This window comes from Mobula hypostoma, chromosome 6 (genome assembly GCF_963921235.1).
Source record: "Mobula hypostoma chromosome 6, sMobHyp1.1, whole genome shotgun sequence".
In the NCBI taxonomy this organism is placed as follows: domain Eukaryota; kingdom Metazoa; phylum Chordata; class Chondrichthyes; order Myliobatiformes; family Myliobatidae; genus Mobula; species Mobula hypostoma.
The window spans coordinates 42,615,941-42,637,130 of record NC_086102.1 but is presented as its reverse complement, the minus strand read 5'-3'; the positions used below and the strand labels follow the sequence as shown (position 1 = coordinate 42,637,130).

The 21,190-nt window shown below is 40.4% G+C and overlaps 2 protein-coding genes across 5 annotated transcripts in view; one reads left to right on the top strand and one right to left on the bottom strand.

Annotated features, from left to right (window-relative positions):
* The window catches only part of LOC134347983 (uncharacterized), a 98,951-nt gene that overhangs the window by 12,979 nt on the left and 64,782 nt on the right, over positions 1 to 21,190 (bottom strand). The gene's annotated exons all lie outside the window — the stretch shown is intronic.
* Positions 11,140 to 21,190, top strand: part of wars2 (tryptophanyl tRNA synthetase 2, mitochondrial) — a 60,227-nt gene continuing 50,176 nt past the window's right edge. Inside the window, exon 1 of one of the 2 annotated variants that reach the window (XM_063050685.1) lies at positions 11,140 to 11,268. In XM_063050685.1, coding sequence (XP_062906755.1) covers positions 11,170 to 11,268 — 99 coding nt within the window. In that variant the 5' untranslated portion in view covers positions 11,140 to 11,169. The remainder of the gene's footprint in view (positions 11,269 to 21,190) is intronic. The other variant, XM_063050688.1, reaches the window with a different exon arrangement.

The following is a 21,190-nucleotide window of genomic DNA, read 5'->3' as shown; positions in this document are numbered from 1 at the left end:
ACCCTCCCAAACCACATGTCGTTGGGATATGGTTAAAAAAAAAAGACTCTCTCAAAAACTCAAAATATATTGAGAACGTGCAAACTCGCCCAGGATTAAGTCCAGGCTGCTGATGCTGTGAGGCAGTAGCTCTGGTAGCTGCATCTCTGTGTTACAACCACCAACTGCCTGGGGTAAGGCATTTAAATACATAAGCTATGGGAAATCTTGTGCAATAACCAATACTCCATCTCTTCGTCATGGGATGTGTTGAAACATTCCTGAAAAGGACCCTTAAGCAAGACACTGCTCAGTACCACAGTCCTTTATATAAACATTGCTGTATGCTTGATATTTTTGAGATATTTGAGAACACATTTTGATATATGAAAACACATGTCAATTCTTCCACAAGTTTGTTTTTCCCTTCAGATTCCAGCAACTGCAGTTTCTTGTGTCTCCATGCTGAATATTCATTTAATACTTATTTAAAACCGAAGCATTAATACAATTTTTACATTTTGCACAAAACTGCTTCTTTGGAGATCTGAAAAGAATACAATGCCTGAACCTATTAAGGAAAGTCATAGCAATGGTACATGTTACATACTTTCCATGATTTAATTTGAAACTCTTTCAGAAACTATGGCAAGCTTTGTACAATGTTGATATTCATTGCAACTATTGCCTAATACTGTGCACATTTTATGTTATTCCATTATTAAATAATATGTTTTCATGCATGTAATAATTAATTGGCTACTCCTTCTCAGACAATATTTTTTTAACTTACGTATGTATCAAAACAATATAAAAGCTGTGACTTTATCTTCAATCTACATTGGACATGAGTTAGTTTTCAAAGTATCACATATTAATGAGATTTCAGTAAAAGCTTGGTTGGTAGGGCTTCCTCCTCTGAATCAAAAGGTTCTGTGTTCAAGAACCACTCCAGAAGTTTCGGCGTCACCACTCCAACACAGTATTGCAAAGATACGACAGGTGACCCTTGCTTTATGACTGTTTAGGTAATAGAAATTTGTCCCTTCAGAATTTACAAATTGCTACCCAAAAATTTGAGATACAGACTAAAATTTGCTCTCACAGAATTTATGTGTCAAATGAATAAATATATAAATAAAAAATGTTATTTTTTATTTCATCCTGTACTTCTTGATGAATTCCAGATGAGGCAGCTCTGCTTTATGGAAAATTATGATGCGGATCGCTTTATTGGAATGAAACTCCTCTACGACAATCCCTTGTAAAACAGATGTCACGTGTACACTCTTGGACGTACTGTACTTGATCTGTCTTTCAGGTGGAATAGCAAACTGATGTCCAACCTGACCAAATATATGGATGTAAAGGTCGATGACACTATTTTAAGAAGAATTCATGGGCATTCCCCTGTGGTGAACATTTTTTTCTTCAACCAACAGAATTTATATTCATGATCAATTGGTGCCTTGAAGCCAAGCAAGGAATGAAAGTATTTCCATTTAATTGTTGTCATTAATATCAGTAACACAATTGAAATGCATTAACTGTGCTTGGATATTGTATTCCATTCCCGGTGTGTTCCTATTTGTAGAGAGATTTCAGTGCATTTTATCCCAGCTTTGTTAATATGTTCAAATATTTCTTTTATTTCAGTGTTAATTGTTTTTGTTTGATTTAATTTCTTCAGCTCCAATGCAACTCAGTGAGTTAAATAATTTCAGAACTATTTGAGTTCCTACAGCACTGCTGACAGAAACATTGCCATTGGCAGTACATATTGAAAACTCTGGTGCAGAGTGTATAATGTTCCAATCATTCCAATTAGGAGTTTGTGTTTCTGTAAGACCCTCTGCATTCCACCATTTCATGCTAAGACCAGTTTACTCACCGGTGTATAGAAATAAAAAGATACTCCCATCACCTTGCCATGAGCACCACTGGATGCAATAATAGTGCAAAAAATCATTTTTGTATTTTCTGTATGGATATTATAATTAAATAAGTGAATCCTATGACTTGCAGAGCACAAGGCAGTGCATAACTATATAGTGTATTCAATCATACTACTGAGATGAATTTCAAACCAAATAACTGCATTTTCCTCAGCTCAATAATGGTGTCATGGGGGAATGCTGGGAGCGGACCCAAATGCAAGGCACAGACACTGAAGTACTAGGAACAGGATTAGGACTAGAGTTAGGGACATAACTGGATGCAGACCAGGAGCTGGGACAAGAACACAGACTTGGGCTAGGACTTTGGCTAGGAAAGCGGAACCAGGACAAGGAACTAGGAACTAGGAACCTGGACAAGGTCTCCAAGCCAGAGACTGGACAGGGACCCGGAACCTGGGTTTTGACTCCGGCTCAGACTCTGAATCTATGCGAGGACAAGACGTGGCAAGGCAACAGGACCGGACGCGGCGGCAGGATGCGGGACCCCTGGGCAGGACGCGGGACCAGAACTGGATGAGGACACAAAGCTCAGACTTGGTCTTGGGAGACAGGAATGCAGAACACAGAGCCTTGGTCTTGGTAGACAGAAACGCAGAACACAGAGCCTTGGCTTTGGGTAACAGGAAGCAGAATACAGAGCCTTGGTCTTGGGAGACAGGAACATGGAACACAGAGCCGGGACCCCTCCTTGGGAACAGGATGTAGGGCCGGGACTCATACACAGAATGCTGAACATGACAAGATGGTTCCCAACACAGGGTAGTGACAAACAGCTGAACCTACCTAGCGAAGGCGTGGACACAGAGACGGTTCCCAACACAAGGTAGTGGCAAATGGCCAGACCTACCTAGCGAAGGCGTGGACACAGACACGGTTCCAAACACAAGGTAGTAGCAAATGGCTGGACCTACCTAGCGAAGGCGTGGACACAGAGACAGTTCACAACTCAAGGTAGTGGCAAACGGCCAGACCTACCTAGCGAAGGCGAGGACACAAGGAGACAGTTCCAAACAACAAAAGAAAGTTCCTTATCTCGACACAGCAAGGCCCCGATCTTGCCCTGGCGGTTGAACCTGATGGCATTACAGGTAAGGACACAGGCGAAGGTAGCAGGCAAGGCTTCAGGCAAAGGTAGCAGGCAAGGCTTCAGGCAAAGGTAGCAGGCGAGACTTCAGTCAGAAGGGGAAGGGGAGGGAACAGTCCAGCAAATGAAGCTGAACCCAACAGCTATTTATGTAGCCAGCCCAAAATGGGAATCATGTGCCTCAATTAAGGCACACAATGGGGCAAGGGAAACCCGGAAAACCTGGAATACGGATCGATGGACTGGACCATGAACCGGAATGTGGATTTCATGGACCGGACCATGACAAATGGAGCAACCAGAAAAAAGATCTTTGAGCATGTTCAAAGTACAATGTGTTAGCCTTATGTGTATAAGTTAGAGCAACATGTCTTTGCACAAAACTTGAGTGGAACTGCTACACAGTCTACTATGATGCATTTCCAGCCAAAGAATTTGAAGGCCTTGTTATGTGCCTAACCCAGGTGCCTGTGTTTTTACTTTTACTGGTATTCAGCCCTTCTTGCATGAGCTGATATTCAAGCATAACTACAGTCAGCAATCTCCAAAAATAATTCTAGCTAGGAAATATGTTGAGATGCTTCCAAATAATAAAATGCCATATAATTATTGGTAATATTATTATTAACAAATTAAATGGAGAGGAAAAATATGCCAACTTTCTTTGTTCAATATTGTTTAGGTTGATCGAACATTGAGCCATATATAGAACTGCCTCAAGGGCAAAGTCTTTAACTGAGATTCTACTGTATTATATCTATAATAAAGACTCTCACAAAATATTCCAAACCTCTGGTGATCTCCCAGGGTGGCTTCAGCCTCCCAGTTCCAGCCAGATGTCTGTCAATCAGGCCCACCCTGTCAACCCAAGAGTAAAGCTCAAGCTTTAGACATTGTCTAGCACAAGATGGTGTCAGGTCTGTTGTGAATTAAGCACATGCACAAGGGTATCAGATGCCTCCATTGGAAGTCTGACTCTGTCAAATGGTTATGTTTGTGCAGGTGGTCGCTCCCCACCAGATTCTGAAGAATTCAGATGGCGAAGACAGCAAGGTTCAAAAACTGTGCACCAAGGAAGGTCAGATTGGTGAGTGACATGTTTGTTTAGATATTAATCCCTTTATCCAGAACTAACCCTTTGAGAACTAAATAGCAGGCACAAGCTCTCTTTCAAAATCTTTATCAAGAAGCATATGAAAAAAATGGAATTAATAATATTTTAAAATAAAGGTGAACATATTCATACAAATGAGATTTTAAAACAATTACTGTAGTCCATTGAGGTACATATAATGTATGAGGACAAGGGAGTAGAATAACCAACTGTGTAGTTTGTACCCTTTGTAAATTTAAGGGCTGCATAACTGATTCCAACAAGTTGGGTATTACATCTTTTGTCTTATTACTAGCTGATGCAAACAAGATGTGCAACATACATTGCCGTACAAGATCATCTATCTTAGTAATAGTTTTCATGTCAGCCTCAAGCAGAGACACAGATGGAAAGCTGTGCTCTATCCAACATAGAGATAGAAATAAAGGCAAACATTTGCTCTCTCCTTTATTTCCCTCTCATTCAGACATTGTAAGTAAAGAGGGCAGTGACATTTGGGAAACCTTTATAAAGCTGCATAAGATATGCACTAAGCTTTATTTATGCAATCATTCTGTTGAACACAACCTTATCTCTGAAACGATTTTGCCCTTTTTAAAATCTTGTTCTATCTTGTGAAGACTGCAACTTAAGGATATATGTTTGTCAGTAAGTCAGTTGTACTCTTAAGCAGTCATTTTTTAATGTATGCAGATAAGCTCTTTGAACCATTTCACTGTTGATTCCAGTGACTTCCCTCAATCACTGTCTACACAAATGTACTTTGCAAGAAAGAAGTCATCTTAGTAAATAAATCTTTACAGACTCTGTCCTCTAACTTCTGGGAATTTTGGACCAAGGCAGCATTTATTTCTCAGGTACTGATGACTACAGTTAATTAAATCAGCACAATCTATAACTGAATTTGGATATTATCACTTAGTTAACCAACCTGGTTAGATCAGAAGTTCTGAAAACCCAGTTAGCTAATCTGCTCACAGATTTCTGTAACTGGTTTTGAAGGATTTTATGGATGTTGTCATATTAAGGGTCTCTATTTGCTGTTCTGCCCTTCCAACGTCACAGCTTAAAATAAGTATTCAAACGTGTGGTGAATAGAATCCCCATAATGGTTTCTTACATGATACAGTGTAATGTGTTGTGGAGTTTCATGGCACCATTAGACCAGCACTCTGTTATATTTGCAAGGTAAATACTCATCATCTCAACTGTCCAAATTACAGTACAACAAATTCAATCACAAGGGAAATAAATGTAAGTATGTGGTAAGGATTCATATTGCACAAGGTCTCTTGTTATTCCTCATTACATTTCTTTCTTTTGAAATAGGTTTGTTGATGTCTTCAACATTTTGAGTTTTGTTCTTTGAAATCTTGGGTTTATATTCTATATTGGTTTCATCACTACCAAGTAAGTTCAAATAATCCTTTGGCATTTTAGTAAAATTTACATCTTACTGATATCAAGTACAGGCTGGGGGTGTTTAATATGATTAGGACAAGCGTTGGTCTGTTGCCTGAGGATTTCACTCATGTGGAGATACAAGTTTAGATTCATGAGGTACCTCAATGCCCTAAAATGAAGAGGACAATAAAACTGTTACAGAGAAACAATCTACTTGATTGGAATATCATATTTCAAGGTTGTTACCAAAGTATATATGAAGTATGATTCATTATGGAAATCAGATCATGAATTTACAGAAAACCATAGAACCATAGAAACTACAGCACAGAAACAGGCCCTTTGGCCCTTTTGGCTGTGCTGAACCATTTTCTGCCTAGTCCCACTGACCTGCACACGGACCATATCCCTCCATACACCTCCCATCCATGTATCTGTCCATTTACCACCTCATCTGGCAGCTCATTCCATACTCCCACCACTCTCTGTGTGAAGAAGCCCCCCCAATGTTCCCTTTAAACTTTTCCCCCCTCACCCTAAACCCATGTCCTCTGGTTTTTTTCTCCCCTTGCCTCAGTGGAAAAAGCCTGCTTGCATTCACTCTATCTATACCCATCATAATTTTATATACCTCTATCAAATCTCCCCTCATTCTTCTACGCTCCAGGGAATAAAGTCCTAACCTATTCAACCTTTCTCTGTAACTGAGTTTCTCAAGTCCCGGCAACATCCTTGTAAACCTTCTCTGCACTCTTTCAACCTTATTTATATCCTTCCTGTAATTTGGTGACCAAAACTGAACACAATACTCCAGATTCGGCCTCACCAATGCCTTATACAACCACAACGTAACATTCCAGCTCTTATACTCAATAATTTGATTAATAAAGGCCAATGTACTAAAAGCTCTCTTTACGACCCTATCTACCTGTGACGCCACTTTGTAGGGAATTTTGTATCTGTATTCCCAGATCCCTCTGTTCCACTGCACTCCTCAGTGCCTTACCATTAACCCTGTATGTTCTACGTTGGTTTGTCCTTCCAACGTGCAATACCTCACACTTGTCAGTATTAAACTCCATCTGCCATTTTTCAGCCCATTTTTCCAGCTGGTCCAAGTCCCTCTGCAGGCTCTGAAAACCTTCCTCACTGTCTACTACACCTCCAATCTTTGTATCATCAGCAAACTTGCTGATCCAATTTACCACATTATCATCCAGATCATTGATATAGATGACAAATAACAATGGACCCAGCACTGATCCCTGTGGCACACCACTAGTCACAGGCCTCCACTCAGAGAAGCAGTTCTCTACCACCACTCTCTGGCTTCTTCCATCGAGCCAATGTCTAATCCAATTTACCACCTCTCCATGTATACCTAGCGACTGGATTTTCCTAACTAACCTCCCATGCGGGACCTTGTCAAAGACCTTACTGAAGTCCATGTAGACAATATCCACTGCATTCCCTTCATCCACTTTCCTGGTAACCTCCTCGAAAAACTCCAAAAGATTGGTCAAACATGACCTACCACGCACAAAGCCATGTTGACTCTCCCTAATAAGCCCCTGTCTATCCAAGTGCTTGTAGAATCTGTCTCTTAGTACTCCCTCCAATAACTTACCTACTACTGACGTTAAACTCACCAGCCTATAATTTCCCGGATTACTTTTCGATCCTTTTTTAAACAACGGAACAACATGAGCCACTCTCCAATCCTCCGGCACTTCACCCATAGACAGCGACATTTTAAATATTTCTGCCAGGGCCCCCGCAATTTGTGAAAACCATTGTGAATATATGAAAAAGGTTATACTGCATAACATGAGCAAACATTACAGTTCTATAAGTGTGAGTGAATAGTTTTTAATCACTTAAGAAAGTTGCCATTTTAAAAAGACTTGAGTAGTATAAAACAGAACCAATATTAGCCACACTGAGCAGAGATTAAATTTATTTATTCTCTTCATCTTTGGATCTCTGGTACCGTACATCATTACCAGCCATGTTATGCATGAAGAGAACCCCTGTTCTCTAAGGCTGTTTCAAAATAAATTATCAAAATACATATATGCCACTATACACAACCCGAATATTCATTTTCTTGCAGGCATACTCAATAAATCAATAAAAAAATAATAACAATAATACAATCAAATAAAGACCACCCCACATGGCGCTGGTGAATCACGGTGACATTCTGCCGGCTACATACAATACCTCTAGATCCTAGGTATTTGGAATTTTGTTTACAATCGAAGGGCACTCAAAGGTTTCAAGTTCAAGTTTAATTATCATTCAATCATACACATGTATACAGCTACAGAATATATCATTCCTCTGGGGCAAAGGTGCAAAACACAGTGCATACAGTCACACACAGCACACAGCACGTATAGTTACAACAGCACATAGTCACAAAATAATATTAGCACAAGTCCCATGACCCATGACCTGAAGGTTGATGGAGCATGGGATGTTGTCCTAGAGCCACATTTCTTTTCATGCACAAATGTACAAACGTTCGTAGTTCTGCACAGTGAACTGTTGAATATTTCTGCTGTTATTGTATAATTGCAGTTGAAAGTTAGTTCAAAGTAAGTAAAAGTCCATAGATGCCACCATATGCAACACTGAGATTTGTTTTCTTTTGGGCATACTCAGGCTTGTACACAGTGATGAACTGTCTAAGTACTGCGATAATAAATTTACTTTGAACTGTCATTTAAGGAATTTCCATAAAAATAATCTTATTAATTAGGGTGGAAAGCTAATTAAAACAAGATTGTATCATTTCTAGATATCTAAAGAGTCTCTTAAATTTCTAAGAACTCAAAATTAGCAGTAAATAAATTAATTTAATGCTGAAAATAACTATCATAGGTTTTTTAACACAAGAATTACATTTAACTGATAATTAGTAATGATGGATAGATAGGTAGAGGTCCAATTTGGACTGCATTCCTCCATGATTTATAGTATGTCTCAGTGACTGTGGGGATGAATTGTCTTGTGGCTATTGAATGCAGGAAGCTTTCAGTGACCAATAGGAACTATAAAGAAAAAAACATGGTACATTATCAACAATTTATATATTTCTCAGTTTGATGTTTCCCATTATAGTTATTTTTTTTTAAATGAGACAGTTTTTTTAATTTATGTGCTGCTGACTTGGTGCAACAGGTAACTTATTTAGCGAAAACCATAAGGCTACAAGTTCACACTGATGAAAGATCAGTTAACTGTAAGGTCAGTTAACTTTTTGCCCCATATAGTCAGTACTTGCCAAATACATACTGTAATGCAAAGTGTCAGAATGTTTTTCTTGTTTCAGTATTGTCATTACAATAACTCCTGATGTTAGTTTTCAGATATTGAAACCGAAATGTTTTAAATGTCTTGTTTTAAAGCTAGAGCCTGTCCAATATCACAGTAATTTCATTGTTTTTCACATCAGAAGTGATTTAGCCACACGTATGCACCAGCACCAAGTTTTCAGCAGGTGTACCCTGCCCTGAGATGACAGACAAGCTTTCAGTGGGTGTTCCCTGCCCTGAGCTGATGGACAAGTGAACAGGTCTGGGGATACTTCCCACCGATCAGCTTTATTCCCCTCCATATATATGCTGAGTCCCTCTCCATATTTATGCTGAGTTCCTCCAGCATTTTATGTGTGTTACTCTGGATTTCTAGCATCTGCAGAATCTCATTTTTATGATTTGCTGCTCCACTGCAAAGTCCCTTTGAGGTATGCCTACTGTGAGAAAGTTTAATTTTCTCCTGGATGGGAGTTCTGTTAGATCCTCTCTCTGTAATCTCCGCTGCTCTCCAACTGTTCAACCGTATGATCATCCATATTCACAATTACAGCTACATGTCTATTTATCACCCCCCAGCTTCTCATTCATCCACACCCTTCCACAGCCCACCCACCTTTCCTCTCACCTGATTCCACCTATCACCTGCTAGCTGATACTCCATTCCCTCCCCTATTTTCTTATTCTGCCTTGCTCCCCCTTGTTTTTCAGTCCTAATGTAGGGTCTCGGCCCAAAATATTGTTTGTTTATTCACTTCTTCCATTACTTTGTACAAAGTAAAAGCTAATATGTGATGCTTCACTCTCAGATGAGCTCAGTGCCTGTTACGCACACTTTGAAAGGGAGAATAAAACGACACCCTGCAGCATCTGGTGACCTTGTGATCTCTGTCTCAGGGGTCGATGTCAGAACATCTTTCAAGAGGTGAACACTCGCAAGGCATTGGAGTCTGATCGTGTACCTGGTAGGGTACTGAAAACCTATGCCAACCAACTAGTAGGAGTGTTCAAGGACACCTCCAGTCTCTCACTGCTGGCGTCAGAGGATCACACCTGCTTCAAAAGGGTGACAATCATACAGTGCCCAAGAACGGAGTACAGGAGCCTGAAGACACACACTCATTGTTTCAGGAACAGCTTCTTGCCCTCTGCCATCAGATTTCTAGTCATAGTCATAGTCATACTCTATTGATCTCAGGGGGAAATTGGTTTTCGTTACAGTTGCACCATAAATAATAATAGAACCATAAATAGTTAAATAGTAGTATGTAAATTATGCCAGTAAATTATGAAATAAGTCCAGGACCAGCCTATCGGCACAGAGTGTCTGACCCTCCAAGGGAGGAGTTGTAAAGTTTGATGGCCACAGGCAGGAATGACTTCCTATGACACTCTGTGCTGCATCTTGGAGGAATGAGTCTCTGGCTGAATGTACTCCTGTGCCCACCCAGTATATTATGTAGTGGATGGGAGACATTGACCAAGATGGCATGCAACTTAGACAGCTTCCTCTTTGCAGATACCACCGTCAGAGAGTCCAGTTCCATCCCCACAACATCACTGGCCTTATGAATGTGTTTGTTGATTCTGTTGGTGTCTGCTACCCTCAGCCTGCTGCCCCAGCACATAACAGCAAACATGATAGCACTGACCACCACAGACTTGTAGAACATCCTCAGCATCGTCCGGCGTTCTGAATGGATAATTAACTCATGAACTAGTTTTTAAAAATTTTATACACTACTTATGTTAATTTTATGTATGCTCCTTATTGTAATTAATAGTTCTTTTTATTATTTTGTATTGTAATGTACTGCTGCCGCAAAACAACGATTTTCACGACATATACCTGATTCTGCTTCCCAAGATGCTGACTGGCCTGCTGAGTTCCTCCAGCATTTTGTGTGTGTTGCTCTGAAATTCCAGCATCTGCAGAATCTAATCAGATGATTTGAATAATTTCTTGTGTTTATACAGCCTTTCCTGGCAACTTTAAGTTTAACCCAGCCACGAAATTCAGTCGTTGGCTTACAATTTTCCGTCAGGCTTACTTCTAGTTGCTAAATGATCAGGCAAGCATCTATGGAGGGAAATACACAGTAAACACTTCAGGTCGAAACCGTTCATCAGGACCTGAAACGCCAGTGGTCTATTCGTCTCCACAGACGCTGCCTTACCCGCTGAGCCTCTCCACCACTTTGTAGGCATTGCTCCAGAGTCCCGACAACTACAGAATCTCTCGTCTCTCCGCTATGACGTCCGGCGCTGCCCAAAACGTCATCGGATCCCGGGTGACCTTTTACCTCGAAGATGGCGGCGCCGGTCGCCCGCAGGATCCTTAGATTTTCAGCGTTTACGTCCGGGCACAGGCACAGGTCCTTCAGTGAGGAGAGCGATCGCGGCCCCAAGGTAACGGCACCTGGGCACAGTTCCTTTAGTGGAGAGAACCGTCCTTGTCCCAAGGTGACAGCACGCGGGCGCAGATTTTTAGGCGAGACCGGTCCCAAGGTCCTCACGTCTCTACGCTTGTAGGGTTCGAAGGCATCTGCACACGGGCCCCGGTCGCAAGGTGTTTAGATCCGCGCTCCTGTAACGATGCTATCGCAAGCTCTACTCTATCCTCCAACCATTTCCCCTGCCCTCCTGTTTTAGAGGGAGACGTCCACGGGGGAACGCGCTGCTCTGAAGTCATAAAGTGTCAGCCTCTTTGAGGTGTTTTGCTGATTTCCTTGTAACCCTTAATTTGTGTGCTACAGAGTGGGGATTGTGTTTCTTATCTCTAGAAACTGGTCTAAAGCTGCCTCCAAAGCAGGAGTTAAGGATTCACGAGAATAAAACTATAAATGTAATTTTTACTGCAGTGATCCCAGCGTCCTGGGTGGCTTCTGTATTGAACGTGCTTGGAATGAGGTGGACCAGCTTGAGTGTTTTTTAATCAGTAAGCCTGATCTGAACTTATGTTCGTTGATAAGTATGTGCTTTTGTCAGATTTCCCCTGGTGAAATTAATATGGTACAAGAGGTCTCACAATTAAACAGATGACGTGTGCTGGATACATTTTAATAAAAAGAATACTCTAGAAAAACTGTTCAGGTTAGGCATTTCAACTGTTCTAATAAGCACAATCTATGATGCAGACTCTTTTCAATTAACACAAATGTGTGCTAGATTTTGTGTACATTGCAAATAATTGACCTTGGGTGTCTAATTGAGAGGCTTAGATGAGGTGACTGATGTATCTTTCTCCCAGACAAAAGGGAAAGATTTAAAAGGGACCCAAAGGGTAATTTTACACAGAAGGTGGTGCTTAAATGGAATGAGTAGTAAGAGAAAGTGGTTGAGGCAGGTACAATAACAATATTTTAAAACCTATTTGAGCAGGTATATGAATAAAAAAGGTTGAGAAGGATATGGGTTAAATGTGGGTAAATGGGACTAACAGATGGTCATCTTGGTTCGTATGGAACATTCGGACCAAAGGACCTGTTTCTGTGCACTGACTGACTCCGTGATCAGATGATTGGCTTTCTGGGTACCTTATTTAGTCCTTTCTGTAAGGTATTTCTTATATTTTTGACCTGTGGTGTATACCCATTTGCAGAATTCTGGTTTGATACTTGATATTCCATTTTGTTTGCTCACTTTTTTCTGCTTGCACAGTATTTTTTTTTGCACATTGGGTGTTTGATATTTTCTTTGAATGCAATGTTTCTTTCTTTCGTTGCGGGAGGACAAATCTCAGAATTGTATTCTGTATAAATGTATGTTTCAATTGAATTGGACTGTCAAATTGGATTAGCTGAAGGAGCTGCTTGAGGATGCTGAGGTTTACACCCAAAACTGTTCTGAATGGGAGCATCACTTCACCATAATTGAAAAAAATGCCCAGTGATGAGGTAGATGATGCACATTTACTGCATGTAAACTCTTTTGTGTGCTTTTCCTAAACCCTGTTAACCTTTTGTTTGGGTTCCAGTATTGAGTGCATTCACAAAAGCAGTACATGCATGTCCTCAAACTAAATGTTACTGTATAATATTCCAACACTCTACTTCTGTGAAATCTAGGTCTGGCCACAATGGGTGAGTAGATGCAAAATTTTCCAACAACCTGGACCAACCTCTTCATCTTTACCCCATTCGATAAGAAACATCTTTGGCCAAAATGCCATCAGGCAGTTTCAAGCTGAAAAATGCTTGTGAGTTGTGAATGGGAATGATTAAATCTGACCAACTGGCATGAGGATATCTTCTGTACTATGGTGAGGAAACACAAAAATGCTGTAGTTTGTTCAATGTGTTCTGCAGGACTGTAAACTGCACTAAGCTGACTTAGAGGCAATGGTGGGAGAGAAATGCATTGGCATCTGTCTGATTTATTGTATAGCTCAGTAGCTTGGGATTCTATGGACTATATAGAAGATAGCATAAACAGCTGGATGAAAATAATGTTAGTCTGCTTGAAGAAAAGCAAAAGAAAGAACATTTTGTCATGCTAAATTGTTAAAATTAATAATTTGCACATGAGACCAAAATTGGTGGTGTGGTAGACAGTGAAGAACAGTGTCTAAGATTACAACAGGATCTAGAGCAATTGAGAAAATAGGCAAAGAAGTTCAATTCAAACAATTGTGAAGTGATGCAGTTTGGCAAGTAAAACTGGCATTAGATATACTCAGTAAATGACAGGTCTCTGAGAAGTGTTGTAGAACTGGGAGGCCTGGAGATACAAATATAAACTTCCCTGAAGGTGGAGATGCAAATGGGGAAGAATACGGTTTGCTTGCCTTCATTGTGCTGAGCATTGAATTCAGTAGCTGGAGCAGCATGTGATAGCTGTATATACAGTTGCAAGAAAAAGTTTATGAACCCTTTGCAATTACCTGTTTACTGCATTAATTACTCATAAAATATGGTCTGATCTTCATCTGTTATTCATGTTATTAAGTTCAAGAGGGTGAAGAATGGATTCAAAAAGATGTTGCTGGGCCTGGAGGGCTTGGGTTTTAGGGAGCGACTGGATAGATTAAAACAGTTTTCCCTTGAGTGACCTTATTGCAGTTTATAAAGTTATGAGGGACCTATATAATGTGGAGGGTTACTGTCTTTTTCCCCAGGGCAGAGGAGTCTAAACTCAGAGGAAATAGATGAGACAGGAAAGATTTAAAGAAGAATTTGAGGATCAACTTTTTCATACAAGACTGCTGTGTATATAGAACAAGTTGCCAGAGGAGGTGGTAGAGGCAGATACATGAATAAAGCTTAAAAAAATATATTTGGACAGGGAAACTCAAGATTGCTGAAACCGGAATCTGGTTTGGCAGAGACATGAGCCTGCAGGTGCTGGAATCTAGAGCAACAAATATTGAACGTAGGAACTTGGAGATTTGAGCAGCATCTGACGGAGAGAAATTGTCTATATTTCAAGTCAAAACCATGCATCAGTCCAAGAGATATGGGTCCAATGGAGAAAATAGCACTAGCTCAGGAAGGTGCCTTAGTGGGCATGGCAAGTAGGGCCAAGGATGGGCAAAGAAATAACTGTATAACTCTGACTCTAAATTAAGTTGTTGTATGAAGCTGTAACATTGGAAATAAATATAGAAGCAAGAATAGGCCATTTGGCCTCTTGGCTGCTGTTCCATTAAATAAGATCATGGTTGATCATTACTGCACCAACTCTATAATCCCTTGATTCCCTAAATATGCAAAACTTCAAGTGCAACATTTTAAAAAAAGAAAACACAAGTTGTCATTTACTTTTCAGTTGCTAAATTGTAAAATATTCCATGACCCTTAATGTAATGAATATTTTCTGAAACCATTAAACGGTTGTGATGGTTGAATTAACATTGCCTGTTCAATTTGTCCTTTTCTCTGTTTGACACTTGGGTGGTAGTTGATTTTCTTAAACCTTTTCTGCAACCTCTGCGCGTTTCCTATAGTGTAATGACTAGCTACAGTTGAATTAGTACTTCTTAAAAAAAATCATCGTAACTCCTTGCTCTTGCATGGGATATCTTTGTATATAAAGCCCAGGATACACCTGCCCTGCTGCCCTCAAATCTCAATGTAAATATGGACCCAGGCCTTTATTCAGACATCTCCAAGTGTGCCATTTAATTTTGACTTTTCTCCTCCTTCCCAATGAAGTGCATAATTTCAGACTTTTCTGTGTTATATTTCATTTATTATGCCCCCATTCATTCCATTTTCATTGTCATCCTGAAGGTTCTCACTTTTCTCATCATAATTTACCATGCTAACATGGTTTTGTGCAATCTCCATATTTTGTAATTGTTCCCTCACTCTTGCTTCTGTTTGTTTTTATGTTCTTGTGAATATCCTTAAATAGCATTTAGCTGTCTTCCCTTATTTCTGCTTTTGATGCTGATTTGTTACAAAATGATTGCAGGAGATTAATCTGTAATGGAAATGAAGGAATGCCATTTTTAAGGACAAACAATCAATGAAAAATATAATAAAGGTTTGCATTTTCCAGATGTCCATAGAATCCATGAAATTTGAAAATTCTCTCAAATTTATCTTGCATTAAATCAAGTAAACAATAATTTGTATTCAATAACCATTTTAAAATAAGGAAACAATTGTATTCCCTTTGACCCTCTTAGGCAGTTATAATGTATTACTATGTATCTCTACAATTTTAAAAAAAATCACACAATTTTATAAAAATCTTAGACCTTAAGAATTAACTTGCCTCTAATTAGATAACCCAATATGCAGCAACACTTTCTGGAATCCATTCCACATAGGCCAAGCAATATTCTCAGTCAGGAGGTCATATGAACACTTATTTTCTATTTCTGGCCCTCAATAATACTCTGTTATGTTATCCCAGCTTCCTGGGATCCGGATGTAACTGAGTAAAAGTGAAAAGAAATTAGATCAAGATCAAAACATTCAAATGGAACACAAGGCCAGAAAACCATGAGGATGGAAACAAGGCAGTGCTGAGAAAGAATTTTGAGAATAGTGTCATACTTTTATTTCTGCTGCAGAATATACAAGCCAGATGTAACTTTGCACATTAGCTTTTATTCTTTAGTCAGGTCCTTCTAAGCCCTGTCTCTGTATTATGTGCTATCATCTTCGCATTTTAATTTGGCTGTCAACTTGCAAATTTAGGAATAATAGCAACATTATGGGAAATAGACAGGCAATTGTCAAAACTGCTAGCCATGCTACAAAGACAGATTGCTGACAAATACAGTTGGCACAGAAGGTACACATGTTCCAAAGTACGTAAGCTTCACCATTATAATTCTGTGGGGAATTTGCTACATACTAGCTTTGCTCTATAACTTTGTTTAATATAAAGTCTGATGTTCTATGTGTCAAAATAGAAGTCGACTCGTGTTGAATTTATATGCATAATAGTTTTAACAAAACCTATGAGTAAGCATTTTATGGTCCTGGGTTCGGTCTTTTCAGAACTGTAACTAAAACTATCTTTAAAAAATAAATCTCTCAATAGCAGATTCAAGAAATACTGCCACCATATTTGAACAGACTTGCTGATCTGTCTTGTACTATGTGGGCATTTGGGGGTAGATGTCATGGAGGAAAGATCTCTCTGTTTCCAGCAATCAATAATTGTTAGAGCTGTATTGATAGCAAAACAATATTCAAGTATTTACTGACTTCAAAATTGACCACATGTTTTTACTGGGATTTATATTTGCTTATATTAGTAATTGGATTTGAATATGGTTAATAGGTTCTTTTTAAACTTTTTACTATTTTTAAAGTGTATACAATATGCGTTTAATCACAACAGGACACTGCTATTACCCAGCCACTATTAAAATGTTCTATATAGTCATAGTCATACTCTATTGATCCCAGGGGGAAATTGGTTTTCGTTACAGTTGTACCATAAATAATAAATAGTAATAAAACCATAAATAGTTAAATAGTAATATGTAAATTATGCCAGGAAATAAGTTCAGGACCAGCCTATTGGCTCAGGATGTCTGACCCTCCAAGGGAGGAGTTGTAAAGTTTGATGGCCACAGGCAGGAATGACTTCCTATGACGCTCTGTGTTGCATCTCGGTGGAATGAGTCTCTGGCTGAATGTACTCCTGTGCCCACCCAGTACATTATGTAGTGGATGGGAGACATTGTCCAAGATGGCATGCAACTTAGACAGCATCCCCTTTTCAGACACCACCGTGAGAGAATCCAGTTCCATCCCCACAACATCACTGGCCTTACGAATGAGTTTGTTGATTCTGTTAGTGTCTGCTACCCTCAGCCTGCTTCCCCAGCGCACAACAGCAAACATGATAGCACTGGCCACCACAGACTCATAGAACATCCTCAGCATCGTCCGGCAGATGTTAAAGGACCTCAGTCTCCTCAGGAAATAGAGACGGCTCTGACCCTTACTTGGAGTACTGGGCTAAATGCCACTGACACTACTCCAACTATAGTTTTGTGCCTATGATACTTTCAGTCCTGCACATTCATCTTTTTTATATTTCTGCCTGGAATGATTTTTGCTGTCATTTTCCTTTTCTTAGTTTACAAGTTATCATTTTGCTTGCCAAAATAATTCAGAGTTTGTCTTTGACCTCCTTCCCCCTTCCAGAATTATTTATATGAACATTTAATTTCAGTCAGTTTTTTTTAAGGTTAAAAAGTACATGGTTCTTCCCAACACCCAGAGTACTAAATAACGCAATAAATCTAACATTACCAGGCATTTCAGTGTTGAACAATACACACAAAATGCTGGAGGAACTCAGCAGGTCAGGCAACATCTACGGAGAGGAATTGGTCAACGTTTCAGGCTGAGACCCTTCATCAGGATTGGAAAGGAAGGGGGAAGAAGCCTGAATATGAAGGTTTGGGTGGAGAGGAATACAAGCTGACAGGTAAACACAAAATAATCTGCAGATAACAGGAATTCTGCAGATGCTGGAAGTTCAAGCAACACACATCAAAGTTGCTGGTGAACGCAGCAGGCCAGGCAGCATCTCTAGGAAGAGGTGCAGTCGACGTTTCAGGCCGAGACCCTTCGTCAGGATTGTCTTGACTTCATCCTGATGAAGGGTCTCGGCCTGAAACGTCGACCTCACCTCTTCCTAGAGATGCTGCGTGGCCTGCTGCGTTCACCAGCAACTTTGATGTGTGTTGCAATAATCTGCAGATGCTGGGGTCAAAGCAACACTCACAACACGCTGGAGGAACTCAGCAGGTCAGGCAGCATCCCTATTCCCAGTTCCTCCGTCTCCGCCGCATCTGCTCCGAGGATGAAGTTTTCCATTCCAGGACATCTCAAATGTCCTCTTTCTTTAAGGATCGTGGTTTCCCTTCTGCTGTCATCAATGATGCCCTCACCTGCATCTCCTCCATTTCCCGCACTTCAGCTCTCATGCCATCCTCCCGCCACCACAACAGGGACAGAGTTCCCCCTGTCCTCATCTACCACCCCACTAGCCTCCGGATCCAACACATTATCCTCCGCAACTTCCGCCACCTTCAACAGGACCCCACCACTAAGGACATCTTTCCCTCTCCACCCCTCTCCGCCTTCCGCAGGGATCGGTCCCTTCACGACTCCCTGGTCCACACGTCCCTCCCCATGGATCTCCCACCTGGCACTTATCCCTGTAAGCGCAAGTGCTACACCTGTCCCTACACCACCTCTCTTGCCACCATTCAGGGCCCCAAACAGTCCTTCCAGGTGAGGCAACACTTCACTTGTGAGTCTGTTGCGGTCATCTATTGCATCCGGTGCTCCTGGTGCGGCCTCCTCTACATCGGTGAAACCCGACACAGATTGGGGGACTGCTTCGTCGAGCACTTCCACTCCATCCGCCAAAACAGACAGGATCTCCCAGTAGCCACCCACTTCAAGTCTGCTTCCCACTCCCATTCAGATATGTCCATACATGGCCTCCTCTACTGCCATGATGAGGCTAAACTCAGGTTGGAGGAGCAACACCTCATATACCATCTAGGTAGTCTCCAGCCCCTTGGTATGAACATAGAATTCTCCAACTTCTGGTAATTTCCTCCTCCTCCCTTCCCCTATCCCTATGTCACTCTGCCCCCTCTCCCAGCTGCCTACCACCTCGCTCATGGTTCCACCACCTTCTACTACCCATTGTGTTTTCTCCTATTCCTTCGTCACCTTTCCTGCCTATCACCTCCCTGCTTCCCCTCCCCCACCCCTTTATCTTTCCCCTTACTGGTTTTTCACCTGGAACCTACCAGCCTTCTTCTTCCCACCCTCCCCCCCACCTTCTTTATAGGGCCTCTGCTCCTTCCCCCTACAGTCCTGATGAAGGATTCCGGCCCGAAACGTCGACTGATCTTTTCCACGGATGCTGCCCGACCTGCTGAGTTCCTCCAACGTGTTGTGAGTGTTGCTTAAGCTGACAGGTAATAGGTGAAACCAGGTGAAAGGGAAGGTAGGTGTGGGGTGGGGGTGAATTAAGAAGCTGGGAGGTAGCTGGTGGAAGGGGAAAAGGGATGAAGCTGGAATCTCATAGTGGAACATGGGAGAAAGGGAAGGAGGAGGGGCACCAGAGGGAGGTGGGAAAGAGGGGAGAGGGAAGGGGAGGGGATGAGTAATTACCAGAAATTAGGGAAATCGATGTTCAGGGCACCAGATTGGAGGCTACCCAAATGGAATGTAAGATATTGATCCTCCAACCTGAGTGTGGCCTTGTCCTGACAATTGGTCTTGTCAATTGTGGTACCTCTATTCATTTATGATAAATTTGACGTAAGAATGAAAGAATGTATGTTTACTTGCAACATAAAATCTTTTTGGCTAGTGATATTTCTTATCACTAGTTTTCAGAAATTATCGCTGTGCAGATTCTTTTGACGACAATTTCAGAATAATTGTTTATATAGTAGATCCCACAACAACAAATATCTTACAGTTCAGCAGGCATAAATAGTGGCTTTTTCCTCCTCAGAGATTGAAGTTGTGCATCCAGAAAACCAGACCATGTACAGAAAGGCTACAATTTATTCTTCTGTATATAGCAGGCTGTCTTTATGCTAATTCTTTACGATACCGGAACACACATTCCAAACATATAAGGTTTTTCAGAGTGCTTGTTCTTCCAGTTAAATAGATAGCTAGCGATTATTTGGCCTAAGTAAATAATTTATTTCAGGGTTTCTTAATGGAATAGATTTAGGAGATGTATGATTGATCCAGAAACAAGTTTGGATTAGCTAGTTTAATTCAAAGTCTGGATTAAAAAACTAGTGTCAATAATGGCAACCCTGAAATTCCAAGACTGTCGTAAAAACTCATTTGCTTCATATGGGGTATTGAGGGAAAGAAATCTGCCATCCATGCCCACTGGCTTGTGTGTGGTTGATTTTTAACTGCAGCTTGAAACTGCTGAACCAGCCATTCAGTTCAGAGGGCCAGTGGAGACTATTAATTCCTTTGCTGTTCGAACAGCCTAGAAATTGGACTTCAGTGTTGTATAAGGATTACACATCTAATGGAATGAATGTGTTACCCACACTGTATTTGTATGTTCTGTGCAATTTGAATTGAAATAATTGCTCATCACACATGAAAGTAGTGTTTTACTGCTATAATTATTATTTTATTAAAGTTCAATAGCTCAGAAGCACTGGGAATAATCTATAAAATATGTTTTTCCCTGTGGAATTTGTGCTATGCCTAGTTTTCAGTACCAAACTACTTTCAAAACAAAATCATTTATTTCCTCTATCATTAAAAACAATTCTAGAAAATTAAATCATGAAACAATACAGGATCAAACCATGAACTGTAACTATATGTAATATTAGAAACACTAGGAGAGCTGTCCCAAGTGTCTTGGAGTAATGGGAGGAAAATCTGGTAATAGGTAAAAAATGAATATGGTATTGTTTAGATAGAAGCTTGCTGTAATAATTCTAAATGCAATAATTGGACCACTCTGTTCTTCACAAATCAAATGAAATTCAGTTAGAACAGGAAAAAATATGCTCTTGACAATAAGATTTAGAAACAAATATTTTGAGTAATGGGAAACTGATGCTGAGCAACGCTTGCTCTTTCCTGGAGTAGACCTGTCAGTGTAAATCAAAGGTGAGGTTGGAATTGATGGTACAGCTTCAAATTTAACTTGCCACATTTTAGCTGTTGCTTCAATTGCAATGCTCTAAGAATCAGTTGAAACATTGATATTCCGAAGTAACATACACATAAACTATTGGAGGAATTCAGGTCAGGCAGTATCTATGAACAAAAAATGAACTGTCGACGTTTTGGTTTGAGATCCCAATGAAGGATCACTGTGATTTTTATTAATACAGTTT